The following is a 24,910-nucleotide window of genomic DNA, read 5'->3' on the forward strand; positions in this document are numbered from 1 at the left end:
CTGCTTCATGTAAAGACATGCAAACGACCGCTAGGTGTCACTGTGGAGGCGGTTTCGGATTGATGTTTCGAAGCCTCGAAACATACGGCACAATTGATTCAACTGTTTCAGTGTTTCACGAAGCCTCGCTCTGCCCACCACTAATGCATGGAAGGTGGCAATGCCACCCGTCCCAGGAAACACGGAATCGTCCGCAAAATGACGCGTATCAAATCAATACGGGACGCGATTTGTCCCGTATTTTACATACACTCTTAAAACGAATGTGTTAAATTGAGACATTCTTATAAGGACAACACATCTAGTGTTTTATTTACATGAACTCAAAATCAATACGAAATAACAAATAATGTGTTGAATAGTTTAACACAAAACAATGTGTTAAAATTAACACACCCAGTGTTGTTACAAACATAACACATTATTGATGTGTTAAATTGTGACAAGTGACAAGAATTACACTTATAAAAAAAGTATGTCTGACATGCTCCAATAGTCATCTCTAGTCCTTTCATTCATTTCAGAAAGCCTCTATAGTCTATTTTCCTTATAGTTTCAGGTAAGCTTAAGCTTCTTATTGCAAAGCAGTTGGGGAGTTTTTAAATAAATCAAGTCCAAGTGAATGCCATCAAAGGAGCGCAAGAAAAATTCGAGACAGCTATGAACTTGACAGAGAACCTTCCTGCGCCTCGTCCATTAATTGTATATAGCAGGAAAAGTTATAAGTCTCTTCTCAGCGTGAGAAATACAAGGTGTGGTGTGTGACCATGTGAACTGACTTAAATGCGTGTGTGACTATTTTTTCCCCAATACTATTTTGAGTATCAAAGCATATGTTTAATCTATAATTACTAAGTTATGGATCTGTTAATTTAATAAGTTAATAAAAATATGGTTCACATCTCACAAGTTCCTCCAAAGCTTATTTTTTGTGGTGGTGGTTGAGGAGATTCTCCCTTTTATATGTAAAGCGCTTTGAGTGTTGCAGAAAAGCGCTAAATAAGTGTAACAAATTATTATTATTATTATTACTTTGTTGCCCTATTTATTGTCATAGCTGTGTATTCAATATGACCATAGTTGTGATATTAAGAGACTGAGTGCATCTGTTCACACTGATTTCAATAGCAGCTATCTTATTATAATGGTATCAATGTTAATATTTTTATGAGAAAAAAAAACACATTTAAGTTATGATATACCACCACTGGCACGTACGACATCAGGACTGTGGTCACCGTAGCCCCGACGTGTGTGGCCCCCCGCGCTGCGGCAGCTAGGCGTGTACTTCCTCCATGCACACAAACGTTGGTTGAAAGTTATACAGGAGGTTATATATGATGAACAAGCAGTTACTCTTCAGGTGCTTTGAGGCTAGCAAGTGCAAAGGTAGAAACTAGATCACTACTCACTAAATAAGGAGTGAATCAAAACATTCATTTGGCATTTGCAAGTTTACCTATAGCATGATGGCTAATTAGCGATTAGCAAGCTAATAATATAATACACATTCATTCATGAATAAGAGTACCATTTCATTTTTTAATGTTTAATCTTCAGTGCTGTGAACTTGCTCAGCCAGCTATCCATCGAGTTGTGTGTCATCATCTTACTCAAACATTAGAGTGTCCGTGCTCAACTAAAAGCAGAGACGGCATCTATCTAGGTGAACTGAACAACGGTGTAATGATTCAGTTCGATTCCCAAGATAAGACGATGCTTACCCGACTGGCCAATAGGAACGTGGCCCCGCCCATGACACAATTTTCACAGAGAAAGCAAAATCCTGACACGAGAGCAAGAAATGGCATCGAGAGCAAACAAAAGCGTTTTGATAGAAACACTTTTTTTTTTAGAGAAAATGTTTTCACGCTAATAGCAAAAAACATATACTTGAGATTTTTTTTCTCAGAAATAATTTTAAAAATTTCAAATTTATATTTTTTATGTTCTATCATGATAAAATACTTTCTCTCAAAACTTTTTTTGTCTCAAATATTATTATTTTTTGCTATTAGTATGAAAACTTTTTCTCTCAAATATTCTTTTTTTTCTCATGAAATGCTTCTTTGCTATCAGTGTGATAACTTTTTTTTTTCAAATAGTTTTATTTCTCTCAGATCATTTAATTTATCGCATGTAATAAAGACGCATATGTCGCTCCATATATAAACATATATATATATATATATATATATATATATATATATATATATATATATATATATACATTCATTTTTACCATTTGATAGTAGCGTAGTAACGCCACTGGATGCAGTGAAGTAAAAGTACAGGGTTTTTTTTTACTGAAAAATGTACTTGAGTAAGAATAAAAAGTACCCATCCTTAAATATACTCTAAAAGTAAATGTAATTCGTTACTTCCCACTTCTGTGCATTTATTAAAGGATTAGTCAATTTTCTAAAAGAAAATCCAGATAATTTACTCACCACCATGTCATCCAAAATGTTGATGTCTTTCTTTGTTCAGTCGAGAAGAAATTATGTTTTTTGAGGAAGACATTCCAGGATTTTCCTCATTTTAATGGACTTTAATGGACCCCAACATGTAACGGTTTTAATGCAGTTTAAAATAGCTGTTTCAACGCAGCTTCAAAGAGCTCTAAACGATCCCAAACGAGGCATAAGGCAAGAAAAATAAAAAAGATGTACTTTTAAACCTCAACTTGTACTTTTAAACCTCGTCTTCCTCCGGCCGTGTGACGCACCAGCAGGACCTCACATAATATGTAATCACATCAATAGGTCATGGATGACGTATGCGAAAATACCGCCCAAGTGTTTATAAGTGTGGAGAAAGAGGACCGTTCCGGCTTGTTGTATGTGGAATAATACAAATTAATGTCTTTGTGTCAGTTTATGGTTTAAAATGGTCCGCAAATGTGTGTTTCATATATGTAAGACGTGACCTTTCAACATCATTATGCAAATACGTGAGGTTGCGCTAGTGCGTCACATGGCCGGTGGAAGACGAGAAGTTGTGGTTTAAAAGTACATATATTTTCTTTTTCTTGCCAAAAATTACAATCGTTTCACTAGATAAGACCCTTATGCCTCGTTTGGGATCGTTTAGAGCTCTTTGAAGCTGCGTTGAAACTGGAATTTTAAATTGCATTAAAACTGTAAAGTGTTGGGGTCCAATAAAGTCCATTAAAATGAGAAAAATCCTGGAATGTTTTTCTCAAAAAACGAAATTTATTCTTGACTGAACAAAGAAAGACGTCAACATTTGGATGACATGGTGGTGAGTCAATTATATGGATTGTTTTTTAAGAAAATGGACTAATCCTTTAACTTAAATGTCTAAGCTACTTTCTTCCATGCAATGAAAGTTTAACATAAAACAATAACATACATAAAAGCATCAGAAAATCTCAGTGTCCCTGACACCTCATTGTCCCTGACACCTATGATCCGATCATACCTGACTTAAAATATCACAGTGTATCAGACATTGTGTCACACAGGTGAACTGCAACCAACCTGAGATTTGACGTGGTACAATCTACAGCTATACAGCATGGACAGCACTATCACTAGCAAATAAAAATAGGATTCTGTATTGGCCCAATAACCTGATGCACAGCAATAACCAAACCAGACTTAAGTAATTGCCTTTAAATATGCTTTAATCAAAGCCATAAAAATCACATAAAGACAAAAAATTAATAAATAATGACAGAATTAGCATTCCATGTATAATACAACTGTAAATTCAAATACTTTTGAAAAATGTGTTTAAGATAATATGTGTGGATGAGATCTACAGTTATTTATAAACAATGGTTTATAAAGTGGAGACCATACTGAAATCCATTTAAAATATGATCTCTTTAACAGCACATTTCTATGTGCATCTGTAACTGAAACATTTTTATTTGTTAAACTAAATGTACAGAACTGTATACATCTTACTACAACTGTTGTATCAAGCAGCTCAACATACATGGAGTCCACCTTAGTTTACTTGAAATAATATAAACTTTTCTGTGTTAGAAAACTATAGTATTTATTTACCTTGTGATCTGTGAACATGTCAAAGCAATATTTGTGTGATACTTTGAAACTTAGTTACTTTGTCTTAACTTATCACATGACATTAACACATATGGTTAACTAATTTAGTCATTAAACCTGATGTTACAGGTTTTTCATGATTGACTTTAAATCAAATCAGTTTTAAAAAAAAATTCTGTTTAAATCAGATCTGCTGTTGGTTTCTTGTTTGTTTATGATCAGATGAACAGATTGAGTTACAGTAATGATTGTGTGTTTGTTATCATTACAGAGCGAGGTCTGTCTTCAGGTGCTATAGCAGGAATATCTGTTATCTCCCTGCTTGCTGCTGCTGCTGTTGTTGCTCTGATTTACTATCGCCATAAGATTGCTGAATTGGGTAAGAATCATCTACAGCTGAAAGAATATAATGATCTTTATTCTGCTATAATGCAGATTGAATTTAAAGGTGTAAACATGTTTGTTCATATTCAGGTAAGAGCCCTGCACTTGTCTGAGATGCTTAAACCTATAGCCCGGACGTATATTTGACAACTTTTGAGACTTTTTATCCTCCTCATTATACATTCTGTACTACTGTTGCTGCCATTAAACAGTTCCAGTTTTGTTTCAGATTGCAAAAAGTAGTTATATTTCTTATTATTTCTTTATTAGGTTAATTTTAAAAGTTGTTTACAGAATTTTTGTTTGTTTTAATATGAAGTGAAAGTTGCCCCGAAGCCCAGCCTGAGGGGAGTCAAAAGTTGGGGCACGTTGAGCTCGACCTGAAATGCACTCTGATTGAGGATTTAAACTTTGCTGCAATTTGTTTTTGTGGTGATTTTGTTTGGGTTGTCAATCAGATATCAAACAGCATCTCAATAAATCTAATAATATAGACTAAACACATGGACTATGAAAATATGTCATTGTAATTAATCTTTATTTTAATTATTTTTATAGAACTTTATAGTCTGGTCATTCTACAGATATTATTATGTAGTTTATGAGAAGAGTTTGAATGTTTATCAGATATCGAATAATATAATGACACAATACATAATGATAAAATAATATTATTATATCATTAATATATTTGTGTCTTCTTGTGTAAATGCCAGTAGTGTTTTGTGTGTTAGAAGACATTGATTTAATGATCGACACTTCAAAACTGATCAGATTGATGCACAAGACTGATGACTTCAGCAGCTCAATGTTAGATGAGAGATATTGATGTCACATGATCAAACATCCTAAGTGTGAACAGACTTTCATTTGCCCTTTATAGGTGCACTCAGAGTCGTATAAAGAGAGAGTTACGACATGCTTTGATCTCGCCGCCGCACGGTCACGTGATTCATGTAACGTTCTACAGTTCCAAACCAAGCCGGGCTGTCAATCTGTTTGCATAGGTTTTCAGCTATTTTAGGTAAATATTAGCTTGTAATGCGAATTGATTACTATACTTACATGTGTATAACTTTCCTAGGGAGTTATGGAAATACAATAAATCAGTTAATAAAGATAAAAAGTTAATATTGGTAATACTGATTTACTGTATTATAGTGACCCAAAGATAACTGTGGTTATCTATAGCCACTAAAGTAACACAGTTTTATATTTTATTTTTGTAGCAAAAATAAAATAATAAAAATATAAAAAATGTGTAAAAATATAAATAATTCCTACACTTTTACTAAATGAAAATCACAAAAAAGATCGCCAACGCAGTTATTTGTAACAGTGAAACATAACAGAAACACACTAAATTCATATTTATTTATATTTATAGTACACATTAAATGTTAATATAATTATACATGATTTTCGAGGATACATCACAAACACAATGAAACACATAGCAGCATTGTGAAGCAGTGTGACTTTCTTATGAGGCATTTAGCTTCTCGCTATTGCCCCCTAGTGTTACTCGCAATAGATATAAAATATATGATAAGTATATATTAAAGTAGATGGCCACCAGTAATAAAATATTAAACAATTTCATCTATTTTATTCACACATTATACACAACTCATTAAAATATAAGAATTTAAATAGTTATTATTAACAATAATTATTACCTACAGCTGAGTTCATAAAATACCACTTTTGACAATATTCATGAAATGTCCGAAAATGTAAAGAGAAACTGTAATTTCATCGATGTACCAGCAGGTAACATTGAAATGAATGTGCTTCAGTGCTGCGTTTGGAACTATGGGTCACTACATGACACGCTGTTACTTCCGCATTCCATTCTTCCAACGGACGTCTATGTGAGTGTCCTAACTCTCTTATTATACGACTCTGGGTGCACTGTTAATAGAGTTATGGTATTTGATACATAATAGATTTATACTTGCATTTACAGGGCTCTACAGTGCAAGGATTTCACTCACATTTGCGCCTAAAAATAGTTATGTGCGAACTTGTAAAATAATTAAGGAGAACAGTGTGCGAGTGATGGGCTGTTCTCAATACACTTAACAACAGCGCAATGAAGCGAAGCATACCATTGATTTCACATGGAAAGCATGCAATAGGACAGGGTCGCAATTACAGTTAAGAGTTGATGCGTGTGCATCTGTTTCATCTCAGACAGCATGAGATGCAGAGCGCGAGTCACGTGACTGCCGCGAGCAGCTGTGTCAAGCTGTGTTTAAATGACGTCTACGCGGAGTGGGCGGTTGTGCGTGTTGGGTGCGCGTGACCCCATTTCGCGTGGAGGTGTGCACGGCATTTTTTGTAAAGCTTTGTTTATACTCGCGCTTTGGTCCGCAACGCAAGCCTCCGCAGATCTCGCACGCGTGTCTCACCAAACGGACGAGGCGTTTATAGTTGACGCGCTCGCTGCTGCACTTTTTTTTGAACTACCAGGGGGCGACGCGAGCAATAAAGTCAAAAACAAACACAAAAAAAGGGAAAAGAAGTCCTCGTCTGCTGGAACAACCCTGGTGCTTGTAACATCAGAGCTTAATATATAAATATGCAAACATGACTAAAACAACAATCTCTTAAATATGTCTCTATTAGGGCCCGAGCACACCGGGGTGTGAGGACTCTATTGTTTTTCAAGGAGTTATTATTATTATTATTATTTTGTTCCGAATTCAGCGGAACTTTAGAGGGACAAAACATGCTCGAAAACTCATGAAACTTGCACAGATGTCAAGAGTGGTAAAAATTTACATGTGGTGTAGGCTTTGGAATTAGGTGTGGGAAAATGGCTCTATGCCACCTACACATTTTCAACAAACCAGCCCTCGGACTGTGTTTGACCTACATACATGAAATTGTTCTACATAACAATTTTCATTTATAGTCATAGCGCCGCCAGCTGGCAACCTAAAGGGGCATGTTTTAGTGCCACTTTTAAATATTCAACGAAGAAGCCCTTGGACTGTGTTTAACATACAGTACGTGTATGAATTTCAGTATGCTTCTGTATAATGACAAGACCTACAAAAAAGTCTCTTGGAGCAATGCCCTAAACCAAACAGGAAGTCAGCTATTTTCAATTATTTCTCAGATTTTGGCTCAGTTTTTGTCATTTCCAGCAGTCATACTTTAACAAACTCCTCCTAGAGTTTTTATCGGATCATCATTATATTTGGCGAGTATCATCTTAAGGCCTTTGTGAAGCTAAATTGCAAAGGATTTGATTCTACATCACAATTTTTGTCTGTTTCGGCCAGCCAAAGTTTGATGTTTCGCTATGAAACAGGTTGCTGGATAGTCACTTATGGTTATAGCGCCACCAGCTGGCAACAGGAAGTGACATGTTTACACTGATTATGCAATGTCCAATCTGTCCCAAACTTTACATGATTGCTAAGAGTCCTGACCTGAACACATGTACATGCCAATAGTCACTTATGGTTATAGCGCCACCAGCTGGCAACAGGAAGTGACATGTTTATACTGATTATGCAATGTCCAATCTGTCTCAAACTTTACATGATTGACAAGAGTCCTGGACTGAACACATCTAGATGCCGATAGTCACTTGTCCTCATGGCGCCACCAGCTGGCAACAAGAAGTGACATGTTTACAATGATTATGCAATGTCGGATTTGTCCCAAACTTCACATAATTGCAAAAAGTCCTGGGGCCTCATTTATAAAGGGTGCGTACGCACAAAAGTGGGCTAAAAAAGTGCGTACGCCACTTCCAACACAAAGGTTGTGATCTATAAAGAAAAACTTGACCGCAGAATGTGCGCACCTGTAGGCAAACTGTGACCCATGCGTACGCACATTCTGGAGACAATTAAGGGGAATTGGCGACACAGATGGCGAGAAAGTGAACTGAAATCAGATTGAAGAAAGTAAAAATGATTGGAACGATTATAAGTGTTGATAACACACACATTTAATTTCACTATCATACTTTATATCCACATTATCATGATGATGAAATCCAGCAGTGTTATTTGCACTTGTACTGAGTGATAATTGTTTCATATACATATTGTAAAATTCAATCTTAAATCAAAAATCATTTCAAATATTTAATCAGCGCTGTCTCAAGGTCACGTTGTCCACTACTGGACCGCAATATGAACCGACAGATGGATAGCATCAAATATCCATTACATAACTGCAGAACACAGTGTAAATAACAAAAAATTATCCCTAATTAATGTGCATTTTTATCATCAAGTCTCAAAGTGTGGAAATACAGCCATCAAGCTCCCGGACAATCGTTTCTCTGTATATTATCATAATAGTCCTAAATATAATGTGAAAACCTACATGAAGAAACATGCGTTCGCCTACATCAGTGTTCTTCAACCCTGGTCCTGGAGGACCCCCTTCCAGAAATTTTAAGATTGTCTCCTTATTTAAAACACCTGAACCAACTCATCAGCCTCCTTCCAGAATGTCTCCCTAACAAGCTGATAAGTTAAAACAGGTGTGTTGATTACGGAGACATCTAAAACATTCTGGAAGGGGGTCCTCCAGGACCAGGGTTGAAGAACACTGGCCTACATTAAAATAAATATTTACTCTCACGTGTACAAGTTAATGCAAGTCTGTTAGGTAAAAGGAAATTAATATTTATGTTTTTAAATTTAAATGATACATTTTTTATGTCAGCTTTTTGTATAACAGAGGAGAACACTCGTGCTGCTGGAGAACAGTCCGCATATATCAGACGCGTGCACAAAAGGAGCAGAAAACACATTGTCTGAGTCCGAAACCGCATACTGTATAGTAGGTAGGGGAGAGTGGGGTAAAGTGAGACATTTTTTACATTTGCTCCACTCTAAGCGAGCTAAAATGATATATCAGTCAAATTGACACATTTCCCATTAATTCAGGATGTTTCCTAGCTATGGAAATTACCAGAATGTATTCAGGACGAAGAGCAGTGAAAATATGATTGTTTTAAAAAAAGTGGTCTTGTGTCTCACTTTACCCCAGCTTAGGGGTAAACTGAGACAGACCAGAAAAATCAACGGGGTAAAGTGAACCAGCTCGGGGTAAACTGATCCACTTACTACTTACTACTTACTACTACTACACTCCACTCTGAAACTACTATAACAGCACATATTGTAACAGACAAAATCCTGACGGCTAGCTTGACAACCACACATTCCAGAACTAATGTTGAACTAGTAAAAGAATCAAGGGGATTGGTCAATTAAGAACATTATTTTTCTAAACACTTGAAAGTACAGTAACTCTGAACCAAAATCAAATACAACATAATATAATTCAAAAGTTATATTTTTGGCCAGTTTTTGCCTTTATTTAACAGTGAGTTTTGGAGAGGACAGGAAAGTACAGGGAGGAGAGAAGGGTATTGGATCAGCAAATGACCACGAGCCGGGAATCGAACTCGGGTCCCAGAAAGTGTGAAAGCACCACATGTCGGAGCACTGCCCACTATACACCACTGGCTCCGACAATTCACATTTTTTTAATTAACATTCAAATGACATATAGAACCAGTTAGATTAGAACGCAGTCTGGGGGTCAGAACAAAGGACCCTTAGAGCCAGCTAGTGTCTGCGGGTCAGCGCAAAAGCAAATCAGAACCATCTATCAATATTTCTATCCCTTGCAGCTGCTCACACCAGACATGAGTTCAACGATTTGTGCAAGTAGATTACATTCAAAGTTAATGCAAAGACACGATCAGACGCATCCTCGCCTGGGGCGATGCGAATGACGCCATATGAGCGGAGCATTTGCCGCGAAAACACGCACTGTTCACCTCAAACATGTCTTCGCCCAAGTTGAAAATATTTATCTCGAGCGAATAATTTGCATGACACAATGTTAAATCCCGTGAGTAATCTAGAGTGAGTAATGCTACGTACACAACAAATGCGGGGCATCGCGTTACTTGATCTAGATTACTCGCATGATTTAACATTGTGTAATGCAAATTTTTCGCTCGAGTTGAATATTTTCAAATTGGGCGAAGACGTGTTTGCGGCGAATAGCGCGTGTTTTCGTGGCAAACGCGCCACCCATATCACGTCATTCGCATCGCCACACGCAAGGACGTGTCTGATCGCGTCTTTGCATTGACTTTGTATGTAATCTACTTGCGCAAATTGTTGAACTTGTGTCTGGTGTGAACCCACAGTACCATGATGCCTCGCGTTTGGTGTGTACGTAGCATTAGAGACTTCTTTCCTTCCTTGACCTAAGCAGCTGCACTCTCCATCTCCTCAAGGGGTGTTTTTCCCCAGGCTGTCTTCCTGGTGTATTGACTAGGCATAATGGTTTTTCTGCAATGTTTATAACATTAAAAATAAAACATATGTAATGTAATATTACATTAAAATATGTTTTAGACTAAACTGAACTTGTGCCTCATGTCTCACTTTACCCCACAGCATTTGTCTCACTTTACCCCACCGCCACATTTTGGAAAAAAACTCTCTCTCTTGGAAATTCAGGCTAATCTTCAGCTAGCATCAACACAAGGTTTTATATGTTGGTAGTTCATAAACATGTGTGATATAAGCTTTTCTACCTGAATCAATTTGCTTTGGCACAACAGTTGATTAAGTTGACACCAAGAAAATTTACTTTTACAAGCAAAAAATATATTTTTGTGAAAAAAACATGCTAACCACAGCAGTATGAGGTCCTGTCCTTCATGGCCAAGGGGAAATTTGAGGGGCTTAAAAACATAATAGTCATAGGACCACAAATGTGTTCCGTTGCCTAGATACAGGGGGTGTCTCACTTTACCCGATGTCTCACTTTACCCCACTCTCCCCTACTGAATTAGATGAAGTACCTACTTACTTGTAGAGCTGTAATCGGGCCTTAAAAGTTAGACCCGAAATGTCCGGAGCCCGACAGAATGCAGCCCGAACCCGAACATACATTTAGATTGACAGCTTTTTAAAAGCCCGAACCCGTTTACAGCCCGACATTATTCAAATGTGTGCACACACACAGCTTTTGTCAAGAATGAGAAATTTACACAGGTTTTAACATTATTTATTCATGACTAATAATCTACACACGCCACTTGGAAGTTGAAACAAAGAAATAAAATAAGTCATCTGTAACATTGTAACATCTCATTCTAAATAGGCTTATGCAATACACTATAAATATGCCAATAAAATTATTATTTCTTAACGAATTAAATTAAGATAATACATTCTGAATTAAGATGGGTATTTTGCAATAACGAAATTAAGAGAAAGGCTCCGCGGGATTTGCGTCAGCACTTCTCTCCATACCGCCAACATTAGTCTATATCCTCTGTCTAAATTATGTATTTCAGACTCGATTCATATTTAGTTATACATTGAAAAACCTACTCACCAAGATTAGGCTACATGTTTTTGATGAGGAAAATCATTAAATCCAATCCACTGTAAATGAATTCAGCGCGATCCTGCGCTACTGATTGAACTTGATCGCTCATTTACCTCACAAAGCCGGAGCGCAAGCCCGAGCCCGCCCCGAGCCAGTGTAAAATGTTAGAAAGGAAGCCCGAACCCGCCCGAGCCCGTCGGGTCCCGACTGGTCCCGTCGGGTTCGGGCAAAGATCTTCAGCTCTACTTACTTGGCGTTAAAACAGTAGGTACTGTATAGTATGAATCCGGATAGTATGAATGAGATTCGGACGTACTACATCCGCCATGTTGCTACATCACGTGACATACGTCGCCATCACGTCATGTCATTTCAGCGCGAAAACAGCCGCGTGCCTCTTCTTCTTCATTGGATAACTCCTTGTCCGGGGCATCTACATGCCATTAGTCACTTGTGGTTATAGCCAACCAGCTGGCAACAGGAAGTGACATGTTTACAATGAATATGCAATGTCCAATCTGTTCCAAACTTCACATGATCAATAAGAGTCCTGGACTGAACACATCTACGTGCCAATATTTACATATAGTCGTCACTCACTCTCTCTCTCTCTCTCTCTCTCATGCTATCTTACACGCTGCTACCTCGCTGTCATTTGTAATTAGCAACTGGAAATGTGGCACATTATAGTACACTTTTAAATGGTTCACCTATGTTTACATGCTTAAATGCCTATTTACTACTGTTTCCTTTAAATCTTATGCCATGGCGTGGCGGTGTCATGTGTGCGAGGGCCCTTCCATCACTGCTTGCAGTTTAAATTAAACATTATCATTTCATTAACGTTTTTACTAAACAAACAGTACAGACATCTTAAGGTTTGTATTTTATTCCTCGTCCAGTGGTTCATTCAATACAAATATAAGCCAAAGATTCTAAATATTGTAAAAGAATTTGAGTTTTAAACTGCAAAGTTTCCATACTTTACTTCCAGAGTGTCAGATAAATTTATACATTGTTTTGCTAAGACTTTCACTCATCTTTGGAACACAAATGAAGAACATTTTGATGAAATTAAATCAGGGCTCTACGCAGGGCTCTACGCTAACCTTTTTCCCAAGGAGGACATGTGCTAAAATTTTTCCCAAGGAGTACATAACTATTTTCAGGCGCAAATGCGAGTGAAATACTCGCACTGAGCCCTGATTTGGATGTAGATATTAAAAAGAAAATCTCTCAATATTTTTATTTGGTTGTATGCTTGGGTGGCCTGAGCTGCTCAACACAGCCACACTGATCTAACAGTGACAGACAAATATTTAGAAACACACGCTTAAAAACATTTACTGGTTAAGGTATTTGCTATTGGTGGAGTCACAAAAACTACAGTTATCAACAGGAGTCTACAGAAACGTGTAAGTGTATTTGTTTTAGACATGTGAAGTTTTAGCGCAGTGTCGTTGCTAAGAAACGTTCTCTTGTTTACCTTTGTCTCACCTGCTGCAATCGCATTGGTTCCCGTGCATCCTGGCATGTGTTAATTTATTACAGTAGTTTCGGCAAGGTAACTTAGTTGTTGATTGTTATCGGGGGTGGCCAACGCCAGGAAAGTATATAAACAACAGTATGAGCTCATTCCTCAGGTGAAGCAGTTATCAACAGGAGTCTACAAAAACGTTTTATTAACGTAGTTTCGGCCATTAACTTAGTTGTTGATTGTTATCGGGCGTGGCCTGCTGAGTTTTAGTCCACAATTGAAGCACTTATTAAAGCAGTCAGTCCACCGGGGCAGCGGTCGCATGCAACCCTCGTTGTGTGAAGACCGAAGAGTGTAAAGACCATTGACTCCACCGAGCAGGGACACCGGCAGGGCACTTGAGAATTGCACTTTTTGTACTTATCTATTTAGCACTCTTTTTCCTCTCTTGTACATTTCCTATTCATATATTTTTACTATGTGTTTGCAAATCTCTACTGTCATTACAATTCGTAAATCTGTTGTATCACAAATGTTAATAACCTCCGCACTATCCCTCCTTCCACTATTGCCTCACTCACTTTTCCATTGGCTTATGGAACTGCCAATCTGCTGTCAACAAAGCAGATTTCATTACTGCCATTGCTTCACATTCTGGCCTTTCTGTTTTAGCACTTACTGAGACATGGATTAAAGCAGAGGACACTGCCACTCCGGCTGCCCTCTCCAACAACTACACTTTCTCCCACAGTCCTTGCACAACGGGAAGTGGTGGAGGAACCGGTCTGCTCATTCCAAAGGACTGGAAATTCCAACAGCAAACCCACTCATGTGACTGCAGCTCTTTCAAGTCGCACGTTATTACTATCATTCACCCCACTAAAATCCATTTTTAGTTATCTATCGCCCCCCAGGTCAACTTGGACACTTCTTGGAGGAGTTGGATGTACTTCTGTCTTCATTCCCAGAGGATGGTACTCCTAGTAGTACTTGGTGACTTCAACATCCACCTTGAGAAACTACAGGCAGCTGACTTTAACACCCTGACTATGTCATTTAACCTCAAGCGACCAACACACAGGTCTTGTAATCTTTTAGATCTTATCTACACACGCTGCTGTTCCTCTTACCACACCCTGGTCACCCCACTACACACATCTGATCACTTTCTTATTACTTTTGAGCTCGACCTTACTCCCCCAGTCACTGCACACAATCCCCCATTGGTCACGTTCCGGCGCAACCTGCGCATGCTCTCTCCCTCACGCTTATCCTCTGCGATCGCTTCCACGCTCCCTGCTCCCTCTCTCTGTTAGATACTGACAACGCCACCGACACACTTTGTTCCACTCTTACATCCTGCTCAGACACATTATGCCCTCTGACATCTGGACCAGGATGGGCCACACCACCTCCCCCTTGGCTATATAAGGTTCTACGTGAGCATCGTTACACACTGAGGGATTCAGAGAGGAAGTGGCGCAGATCGAAAGATCCTTCTGATCTCTGTCTCTATCAGTCTCTTCTTTGCCTTCTTCTCCACGGATATCTCCTCTGCTAAGACCATTTACTACCATTCAAAGATTAAAACTCACCTGACTCTCACACTCTCTTCAGGACCATCTCTACCCTCCTTTGTCCACCTGCCCCCCACCTTCATCCGACTTAACGGCTGATGATTTTGCTTCCTTCTTTGTGAAGAAAACGAAAACTATCAGCAGTCAGTTCTCCGAGCCGCCGCTTCTTGTGCATGCTCAAACCTCTGAGACATGCTCCCTACCCTCCTTCTCTCTCCTATCTGAAGCAGATGTTTCCAAGGTCTTGGCTTCTAACCATCCGACTACCTGCCCACTAGATCCCATACCCACCCATCTCCTTCAGGCCATCTCTCCGTCAGTTATCCCTGCTCTACCCCACATTATCAATTCATCCCTTTCCACTGGCACCTTTCCAGGAGCATTTAAAGAGGCTTGGATAACCCCGCTGCTGAAGAAACCCACACTGAATCTTGCTATGCTAGATAACTACAGATCCGTTTTTTTCTTCTTCCCTTCATTGCCAAGACTCTTGAACGCGTGGTGTTCAACCAGCTCTCCTCATTCTTCACACAAAACAACCTCCTGGATAGCAATCAGTCTGGTTTCAAAAGCGGTCACTCCACTGAGACTGCACTGCTCTCAGTCATTGAAGCCCTAAGGCAGGCAAGGGCAGCCTCCAAATCATCTGTGCTGATTTTAATGGATCAATCTGCCGCTTTTGACACGGTCAATCACCAAATCCTTCTGTCGACCCTCATGTTTATGGGTGTCTCTGACACAGTGCTTCTATGGTTCAAGTCGTACCTCTCAGGTAGGTCATTTCGGGTATCCTGGAGAGGTGACGTCTCCGAACCTCAACATCTCGATACTGGGGTACCTCAAGGCTCTGTGCTTGGACCGCTGCTCTTTTCGATGTACATGACATCCCTGGGCTCTGTCATTCGAAAAACATGGCTTTTCATACCACTGCTATGCGGACGACACTCAACTCCACTTGTCGTTCCAGCCTGATGATCCCACGGTTTATGCTCGCATCTCGGCATGCCTGGGGGACATCTCACTCTGGATGAAGGATCATCATCTCCAGCTTAACCTTGCGAAGACAGAACTGCTTGTCATATCATCTGAACCAAAGATTCAGGACAACCTTTTCATTCAGCTAGGTTCCTTGACCATCACGCCTTCCAGGACGGCCAAAAACCTGGGAGTGGTTATTGATGATCGGCTTAGCTTCACAGAGCATGTTGCCAGCACAGCTCGCTCTTGTAGATTCATTCTCTACATTATAAGGAAAATTAGACCTTTCCTAAATGAGCTCGCTACGCATGTCCTAGTCCAAGCTCTTGTCCTGTCCAGGCTGGACTACTATAATGCGCTACTGGCAGGGCTTCCAGCCTGCACAACCAAACCCCCACAGATGATTCAGAATGCAGCGGCAAGAGTGGTCTTCAATGAGCCAAAGAGGGCGCACGTCACTCCTCTCTTTGTCAAGTTTCACTGGCTTCCTATAGCAGCTCGCATCAAATTTAATGCTCTGCTCCTGGCCTTTAAAACCACCACTGGGTCAGCACTCCCTTATCTTCACTTACTTATAGAGCCTTATGTACCCTCTCGATCACTGCACTCTGCCACCGAGCGACGGCTTGTGATGCCATCTCAAAAAGGGGAAAAACACTACCGCGTACCTTCTCAGGAGCTGTTCCACAACTGTGGAATGATCTGCCGGTCATGACACGATCTGCTGACACTGTAGCTGTCTTTAAGACTCCGCTAAAAACCCATCTCTCCATCACATACATCAGAGTACTCCATTGTGTTGCTGGTCAGTAAAGGCCTTAAAGATGAAAAACTAATGACATGGCCCCTTCTTCACCTGACTTAAACCCTATTAAGAACTTTTGATTCCTTCTTAAGCAGGACATTTACAGTGAAGATAAACAGTTTTTTTTTTTATTAAATGTTTATTTGTAAATAAACTTTAACAGGTGAAAAAAACAAGTGAGATGGTAAAATCTTTGTTTTTCATTTAGTTGCCTAATAATTCTGCACACTAATAGTTGCCTAATAATGGTGTACATAGAAATATTCTCTTAAGAAAGCCAAAATTTCACTTTTACCACTTAAATGTTCAGGTTTGAGGGTTTGTTAACATTTTGAATTGAACAAGAGCACTGTAGTTGTACAATAACAAAAGTAATCCTCAAAAATACAACTTGCCTAATAATTCTGCACACGGTGTTTATTTGTAGCAATAGCCAACCAATTTTCTTTTATGCATTATCATTTGGAAATTATATAAAGATCGTGTTCAATGAAGATATTTTGTAAATTTGCGGGGACGCGCGCCACACGGCCGAAATGAGAAAGACGTGGTCCGGACCGTCACTGTCTGGAGGATAACTAGCTAGTTGATTAAACATCTCGGAGAATAGCGCGGACGTGCTTCACACCGCGTGCGTGGACGCGCACCAGACGGCCGACATGAGATAAGACGTGCTCCGTCATGTCTGGAGGATAGCCAGTTGATAAAACATGTGTCCGTGAGAACTGTAAGTGGACTTATGTTTTGGGTTTATTTAAGCCTGTTATTGTATTAGTCTATAGTTCTTCTAATTTTAAAGTAAGTTAGCTGGTGATTTTGTTGTTTGAGCAACCTGCTAAGGTTTCACATGCCTGTTGATTAGATATAATTGTTGAGCGCTCTTGCTCACTTTATTCATGTGCATTATTTACATGCTACAGTAGTTACACTCCTTTAAGATAATGTCATTAATAGTGGGAAATAATGCGTTTTTACAATTTTTGCACTATCTATCATCGTTCGCCAGACGATCTACAACATCTGCTTTAGTTTGTGTTTATTAACCCTTTAGCTTCACTTCATCACGCAGCTATTCCCATTAGAGGTATCTGTTAAAAACATTAAAAATTCATTAATAATCTAGTATGTGTTCATTTTTTGTCATAGTTTCTTCAAAATTAAGTTTTATTTTAATGTGTTTTAAAAATAAATATTTTATTTATTTATTTTATTAAAATATTTTAATTTGCATCATGATGCATACGCCCCACCCCTTTGATTGCCACGCCCTTGGCCCCAACCACCTTGACTAACAAATTTTCTGCGGGAAAGCCTGCACTACATCCAAATGCCAGAGGGCACTCTCTTGCAGAAACTTAATATGCTCTGCAGAAGAAAGACCAAACACACGCAGCTCCAGGAAACGTCATAAGAATATATTTATATTGCTGTTCTTAAAACCTTTTCAGGTATTTTCATGATAATAAAGAATATGTATAATGATTATGTTAGACGAGTTTTACTTTTTCAAATGCATGTAAGGAGTTACTGATCAAAAGCCGTAGTACATGAAATAGCTGTGCATCATATCTGGGTGTGATGGCTACAGCGTAAATTCATGTATTTTAATTTTAATAAAAACCAGGGGACCCCCTAATCTATATATTTTTTATTACTTGGCTAGAAACTGTTTTTGGCGTCTGTGATACTGCACTAAATTGGTTTAAGTCCTACCTCTCTGATCGTAAACAATTTGTGTCTATGGGTGAGTTCAGGTCTGAAACTTGTGTTGTGCAATCTGGAGTCCCTCAGGGACCTTGCTTTTTAACATCTACATTTACCCACTTGGTCAGCTTTTAAAATCTCTTGGTTTAAAATTTCACCTTTATGCAGATGACACTCAGATACACACACACACTTACACACACACACACGCGCGCACACACACACACACACACACACACACACACACACACACACACTAAGCCTAATGACACTGTGCCTGTTGATTGTATTACCACTTGTATTTCTAAGAGAAAAGAATGGATGACACAAAATTTTCTTTCTTGTAACAGTGAAAAAACTGAGGTTCCCTTTCAGTCGGTCACTACGACGTCACGTCGTGACCGACGAATTGGGAACCGCTTCGCGGGTGACCTATCTACTTCGAGAACTATAAGAAACGCCAATGAACTTGGCATGCAGGTATTTGCATAATGCCGGCGCCGCCCCGCCAGGTGCGTATATAAGGCGCAGGTGCACAATACCAAATTAGCTTTATTGCTTCGAAGCCGGCAGACATCTGCTCACGAGAAGCTATTCTGAAAAAACTGATCTTCGTAGATCCTGTTCTGTGGGAAAAAAGATCTCAGCTTGCCAAAGTTGGTTGGGCGAAGACACCTCAGCGGAGGCTCGCAGTGTTTTTTCTCCACCCTTTCTCTCTCTCTCTGTCTCTTTAATCAGGACTTGAGTTCGAGTGAGTGCGTTGCCTCTCCCTGTGTGTTTCACCAGCTTGCACAAAAGAGTGATTTCCCTAAAAGAGCAGCACGTTTGAGCTTTGTGTCTTTTTAAAGACAGCCACTCATTCGTGTCACGGTCGGGGTCGTCTTTTTAAAGATGGATTTCCGTCCGTGTTCGGTTTCTGGATGCGGTGTGTTCATCGCCCCCCGGGATGGCCACCAGCGTTGTCTTTCGTGTCTGGGGCTCCAGCATGCAGAGGCAGCGTTGCGTGATAGTTCATGCTCCATCTGTGAGGGCATGACTATGGCGGATTTGCGGAGACGGGTGTCGTTTCTCCGGGAACGGCGCCCGCCTTCCAAGTCTGGTGCTGCTAAGAGCGCAGCTACCAGACTTGCGAAGGATGACCTCCGTATAACGGTGCTGGGTCGGTCTGCTGGTTCGTCCAGCAGCTCCCAGCGCCCTGATCCGTTGCCAGCGGAGGTCCCGATGGAGACGAGCGGCCCGTGTTCTACGGTGTCCTCGCGCTCTGTCGAGCCTCCACCCGACGCGATGTCCACCGTAACATCGGAAGGGGGGTTGTCAGCCTCGGACGTCGATCCGGATCCGCTCCCGCCTTCGGGCCAGGTTGCGGCTTCTGTGTTCGACCCCGAGATGGCAGCCATGCTCGCTCGGGCGGCGGAGGCGGTCGGCTTGGAGTGGACTAAACCTCCCCCACCTGAACCGTCCCGCCTCGATGATTGGTTCTTCGGGGGTGCCAGGGCTTCTCAGTCCTCGCCCCCGGTGCCTTTCTTCCCCGAGGTGCATGAAGAGCTGACGCGGTCGTGGAAAACCCCGTTTTCCGCCCGGAACCGACCATTTCAGCCTTCACCCCTCACCTCTCTCGAGGGTGGAGATGCCAAGGGGTACACTGGTATCCCGTCAGTGGAGCGGCCGGTCGCGATGCAGTTGTGTCCGGCCGGTGTCGCTTCCTCCTGGCGGGACCAGCCTACTCTCCCCTCACGGGCCTGTAAGCAGTCTTCGGCGCTGTCCGGTGCTGCTTATAAGGCTTGTGGGGAGGCAGCCTCTGCCCTGCATGCCATGGCATTGCTGCAGGTCCACCAGGCTAAGGCTCTGAGGGACCTGCACGCGGGAGGTCACGACTCGGCGGAGTTCTCTGAACTGCGTGCGGCTACGGATCTGGCGCTTCGTGCGACCAAGGTCACCGCACGCGCCGTCGGGCGTGCGATGTCTACCCTGGTAGTCCAGGAACGCCATCTCTGGCTGTGTCTGGCGGACATGAAGGACGCCGATAAAACCCGGCTCCTGAATGCTCCGGTTTCCCAGACCGGCCTGTTCGGCGAGACGGTCGAGGAGTTTGCGCAGCAATTCTCCGCGGCCAAGAAGCAGACTGAGGCCATCGCTCAGATCATGCCACGTCGGAAGCGTCCTGCGCCTGCCCCATCCACGTCGGCGCCTCAGCCTGCTCCTCGCCGAGGGCGTCCTGCGGCGGCCGCCTCCGTTCCTCCCCGGGGCTCTTCTAAGAAGCGAGGAACCGGTCGTCAGCAGCCCGCCCCGCCCGCTCAGCCCGCTTCAAAGGGTGGAAGAAGAAAATCGAAGCGGCCCTGAGACGGGCGACCTAGAGATGGAGGGGATCGCTCTTCGGGAGATGGTGAAAGCACCACTCCCCCCACCGGAGGAGGGCCGGTTGGGGAATCCTTTGTTTCAATTTTCTGTTCCGCCGACTTTTCAGTCGGCACCCACAATTCCACAAAAAGAGCGAATTCCACTTCCATCTCTAGGTCTTCAGATGAGCGCCGGAGACACGAGCGGGCTCATAACCCCCCCTCGTTCTCCGACTCATCAGAGGAGTACGAGAGCAACGCACGGGCTCATAACCCCTCCGCGCTCTCTGTCTTCTCAGGGGAGAGAAGACAATCACGGGCTCATAACCCATCGTCTTCCTCCCCCTTCGCCAGAGGGTGCATCGAGTGGCGTGAGGTGTCTCCAGCAGAGCCTCCCTTACTCACCCACCCAGCAGCGGACTCAGGTGAGTGTTATCATGCACAACACTGCTGTCGGTGCGGCCAATACGCACACACCGGCGATCACCTCCGTTGCGCCCGCCGCGGGTACACCTATCGTGCCTTTAGTCCCTCTCGCACGGTGTCTGGGGGCGTGGGAACAGCTTCCCAGCCCGTCGCGTTGGCTTTTACGCACGATTCGTCTCGGCTACGCGATCCAATTTGCCCGGCATCCCCCCAAATTCTCCGGCGTTCGTTTCACTGCGGTGAGAGCTGCCGATGCGCACGTCCTCCGTGCGGAGATCGCTGTCCTACTGGCGAAGGACGCGATCGAGCCGGTCCCTCCAGCCGAGATGAGGTCGGGGTTTTACAGCCCTTACTTTATTGTACCCAAGAAAAGCGGCGGCTTGCGACCGATCCTGGACCTGCGTTCGCTGAACCGTGCACTTCACAGAATGCCGTTCAAGATGCTGACGCCCAAACGCATATTTCCATGCATTCGTCCAAACGATTGGTTCGCATCCATCGACCTGAAGGACGCGTACTTCCACGTATCGATTCTCCCCCGGCACAGGCCGTTTCTCCGCTTTGCGTTCGAGGGGCGAGCATACCAGTACAAAGTCCTCCCGTTCGGGCTCTCTCTGTCTCCCCGTGTATTCACCAAAGTAGTGGAGGGGGCTTTAAAACCCCTGAGAGAGAAAGGTGTGCGCATTCTCGCGTATTTAGACGATTGGCTCATAATAGCTCAAACACGTCAGACGCTGTGCGATCACAGAGATTTAACTCTGAAACACCTCGCTCGTTTGGGTCTTCGGGTCAACTGGGAAAAGAGCAAGCTTTGCCCCGTGCAGAGAATCTCTTTTCTCGGTATGGAACTGGACTCGATCGATTTGACAGCTCGTCTAACAGAAGCGCGTGTACAGTCGATTCTGACTTGCCTGAATACATTCAAGAGCAAGAGCGCGGTCCCGCTGAAACAATTTCAGAAGCTTTTGGGGCATATGGCAGCAGCCGCAGCTGTAACTCCGCTCGGACTGCTCCATATGCGACCGCTTCAGCATTGGCTTCACGATCGAGTCCCGAGGAGAGCGTGGCTGCGCGGCATTCACCGTGTTATCATTACACCTGCGTGTCGTCGCACTTTCACTCCGTGGTCAGACCGTGCGTTTCTCCGAGCCGGTGTGCCTCTGAGACAGGTCTCCAGGCATGCAATAGTATGCACAGATGCTTCGGACACGGGGTGGGGGGCCACGTACGATGGGCTTGCGGCTTCGGGGGTCTGGACGGCACCCCAGCTGCATTGGCACATAAATTGCCGAGAAATGTGGGCTGTATATCTTGCGCTCGTCCGTTTCAGCAACGAGTTACAGGGCAAAGATGTATTAGTTCGCACAGACAACACTGCGACCGTGGCGTACATCAATCGTCAAGGCGGTTTACGCTCGCGTCACCTGTCGCATCTCGCCCGTCATCTCCTCACTTGGAGTCAGAAGAATTTGAGGTCTCTTCGTGCCATTTACATCCCGGGCACGCTCAATGTAGAGGCGGATGCGCTCTCTCGGGCTGCGCGTCCCGGCGAATGGCGACTCCACCCCATTGCGGTTCAGCAGATTTGGAGACGTTTCGGCAAAGCGCAGATAGATCTGTTTGCTTCCCCAGAGACGACCCATTGTCGCCTGTTCTATTCACTAGCCGACGACTCGCTCGGCGTGGATGCATTGGCACACAGCTGGCCGCGAAACATGCGCAAATACGCGTTCCCTCCGGTGAGCCTCATTGCGCAAACCCTATGCAAAATCCGGGAGGACGAGGAGAGCGTGCTGTTGGTGGCACCGTATTGGACAACCAGGAGTTGGTTTCCAGAACTCTCTCTCCTCGCGACAGCCCCTCCTTGGAAGATTCCCCTGAGGAAGGACCTTCTTTCTCAACAAGAGGGCACATTATGGCACCCGCGCCCCGACCTGTGGAACCTCCATGTGTGGTCTCTGGACGGGGCACGGAGGATTTGAGTGATTTACCGCAAGAGGTATCTAACACTATTGCTGCAGCGCGAGCGCCGTCTACGAGACAGGCTTACGCGCTTAAATGGAACCTGTTTGTCGACTGGTGTTCTTCCCAAAGTGAAAACCCCCGAGAATGCCCGATTAGTGTTGTGCTTTTATATCTCCAGCGTCGTTTGGAGAATAGGCTGTCACCATCCACTATTAAGGTCGATATCGCTGCGATATCAGCTCACCATTCACCCGTAAACGGTAGAACAGTGGGTCAGCACGACCTGGTCATTAGATTTCTCAGAGGCGCTCGAAGACTGAATCCTTCGCGTCCTCCCTCTATTCCTCCGTGGGACCTGTCCTTGGTGCTGAAATCACTCCAGGAAGCCCCATTTGAGCCTCTGCATAGTGTGAGTGTTAAATTTCTTACAATGAAAACATTAACTCTCCTTGCTTTGGCTTCTGTTAAGAGGATAGGGGATATTCATGCATTTTCGGTCGACGAATCGTGCCTTCAGTTCGGGCCGGCTGCATCCAGCGTAACACTGAGACCCCGGCCCGGCTTTGTGCCCAAAGTTCCCACCACTCCTTTCAGAGATCAAGTGGTGAACCTCCAAGCGCTGCCTTTGGAGGAGGCAGACCCAGCCACGGCTTTGTTATGCCCTGTTCGTGCACTACGTGTGTATATAGACAGGACGCAAAGCTTTAGGACCTCAGATCAGCTCTTTGTTTGTTACGGTGGTCAGCAGAAAGGAAAAGCTGTCACCAAGCAGAGGATGTCCCATTGGATTGTGGATACTATAGCCCTTGCATATCAAAAGCAGAATGTGCCTTGTCCGTTTAATTTACGTGCCCACTCTACACGCAGTGTGGCATCATCTTGGGCACTGGCTCGCGGTTCCTCGCTAACAGATATTTGTAGAGCTGCAGGCTGGGCGACACCTAATACGTTCACAAGATTCTATAGTGTTCGTGTCGAACCGGTTTCCACTCGGGTTCTTTCTACTAACTAGTTAAGAATGCCGAGGGTCGGCTCGTGTGTCGGCTTGGAGCCTCTATTTTGGTGCTGCACATCTGCACCAATATGGAAGGCCAATGGGGCAAAAACGTCAAAAAAACTGTTTTTGCCTCTCCTCCACCGCCCTGATAGCTGGTGTTGCGGAGCATCCGCTGTCAACCTATCACTGATGTATTCTCTGTAAACCTGTGTAGGCTAGGCGTCCACATTTGTCCCCTACGTGGGGTTCATTTGTGTGTATACTCCGTGGGGTACTAATCCTCCACGTTTTCCTTAGCAGAGCCTGCTCTGCATCTCTCTGCATACTATGTTTTGTTCAGAGACTTTTTTATGAGCAACCTATCGGTTGTTTCATATTTTATGTCATCCATTCAACCTTCTTAGGGGATGGCTTCCGCAGTGTTCTAGCTCCGCTCAGTTTAGACGCTTCCCCAGTTCGCTGCTTCACTATCGTGGGTTAAGGAACAGGTAGTGACCGGCCTTCTGCATTTCGCCTTAGGTTCCGCCCCTTACGTGGAGGGCGGAGGGCTTTTACAGACACTGGAAGGGTTCAGCTGCAGTGGCGTTTTGGTAGGGATTCCCAATTCGTCGGTCACGACGTGACGTCGTAGTGACCGACTGAAAGGGAACGTCTCGGTTACGTATGTAACCCTCGTTCCCTGAAGGAAGGGAACGGAGACGTCACGTCCCGTCGCCACAGTTTGCTGTTCCATTGCTGTTTTCAGGCCGGGCACTGCTGCTCGGCTTCTCAGCAATAATATAGCTAATTTGGTATTGTGCACCTGCGCCTTATATACGCACCTGGC

General features: G+C 43.1%; 1 protein-coding gene across 2 annotated transcripts in view; it reads left to right on the forward strand.

Annotated features, from left to right (window-relative positions):
- Nucleotides 1-24,910, forward strand: part of LOC135721226 (uncharacterized) — a 165,508-nt gene that overhangs the window by 33,085 nt on the left and 107,513 nt on the right. For both annotated transcript variants that reach the window (XM_065243418.1, XM_065243417.2), the window contains one exon: nt 4,309-4,416. In XM_065243418.1, coding sequence (XP_065099490.1) covers nt 4,309-4,416 — 108 coding nt within the window. The remainder of the gene's footprint in view (nt 1-4,308; nt 4,417-24,910) is intronic.

Source organism: Paramisgurnus dabryanus, chromosome 24 (genome assembly GCF_030506205.2).
Source record: "Paramisgurnus dabryanus chromosome 24, PD_genome_1.1, whole genome shotgun sequence".
Lineage (NCBI taxonomy): Eukaryota > Metazoa > Chordata > Actinopteri > Cypriniformes > Cobitidae > Paramisgurnus > Paramisgurnus dabryanus.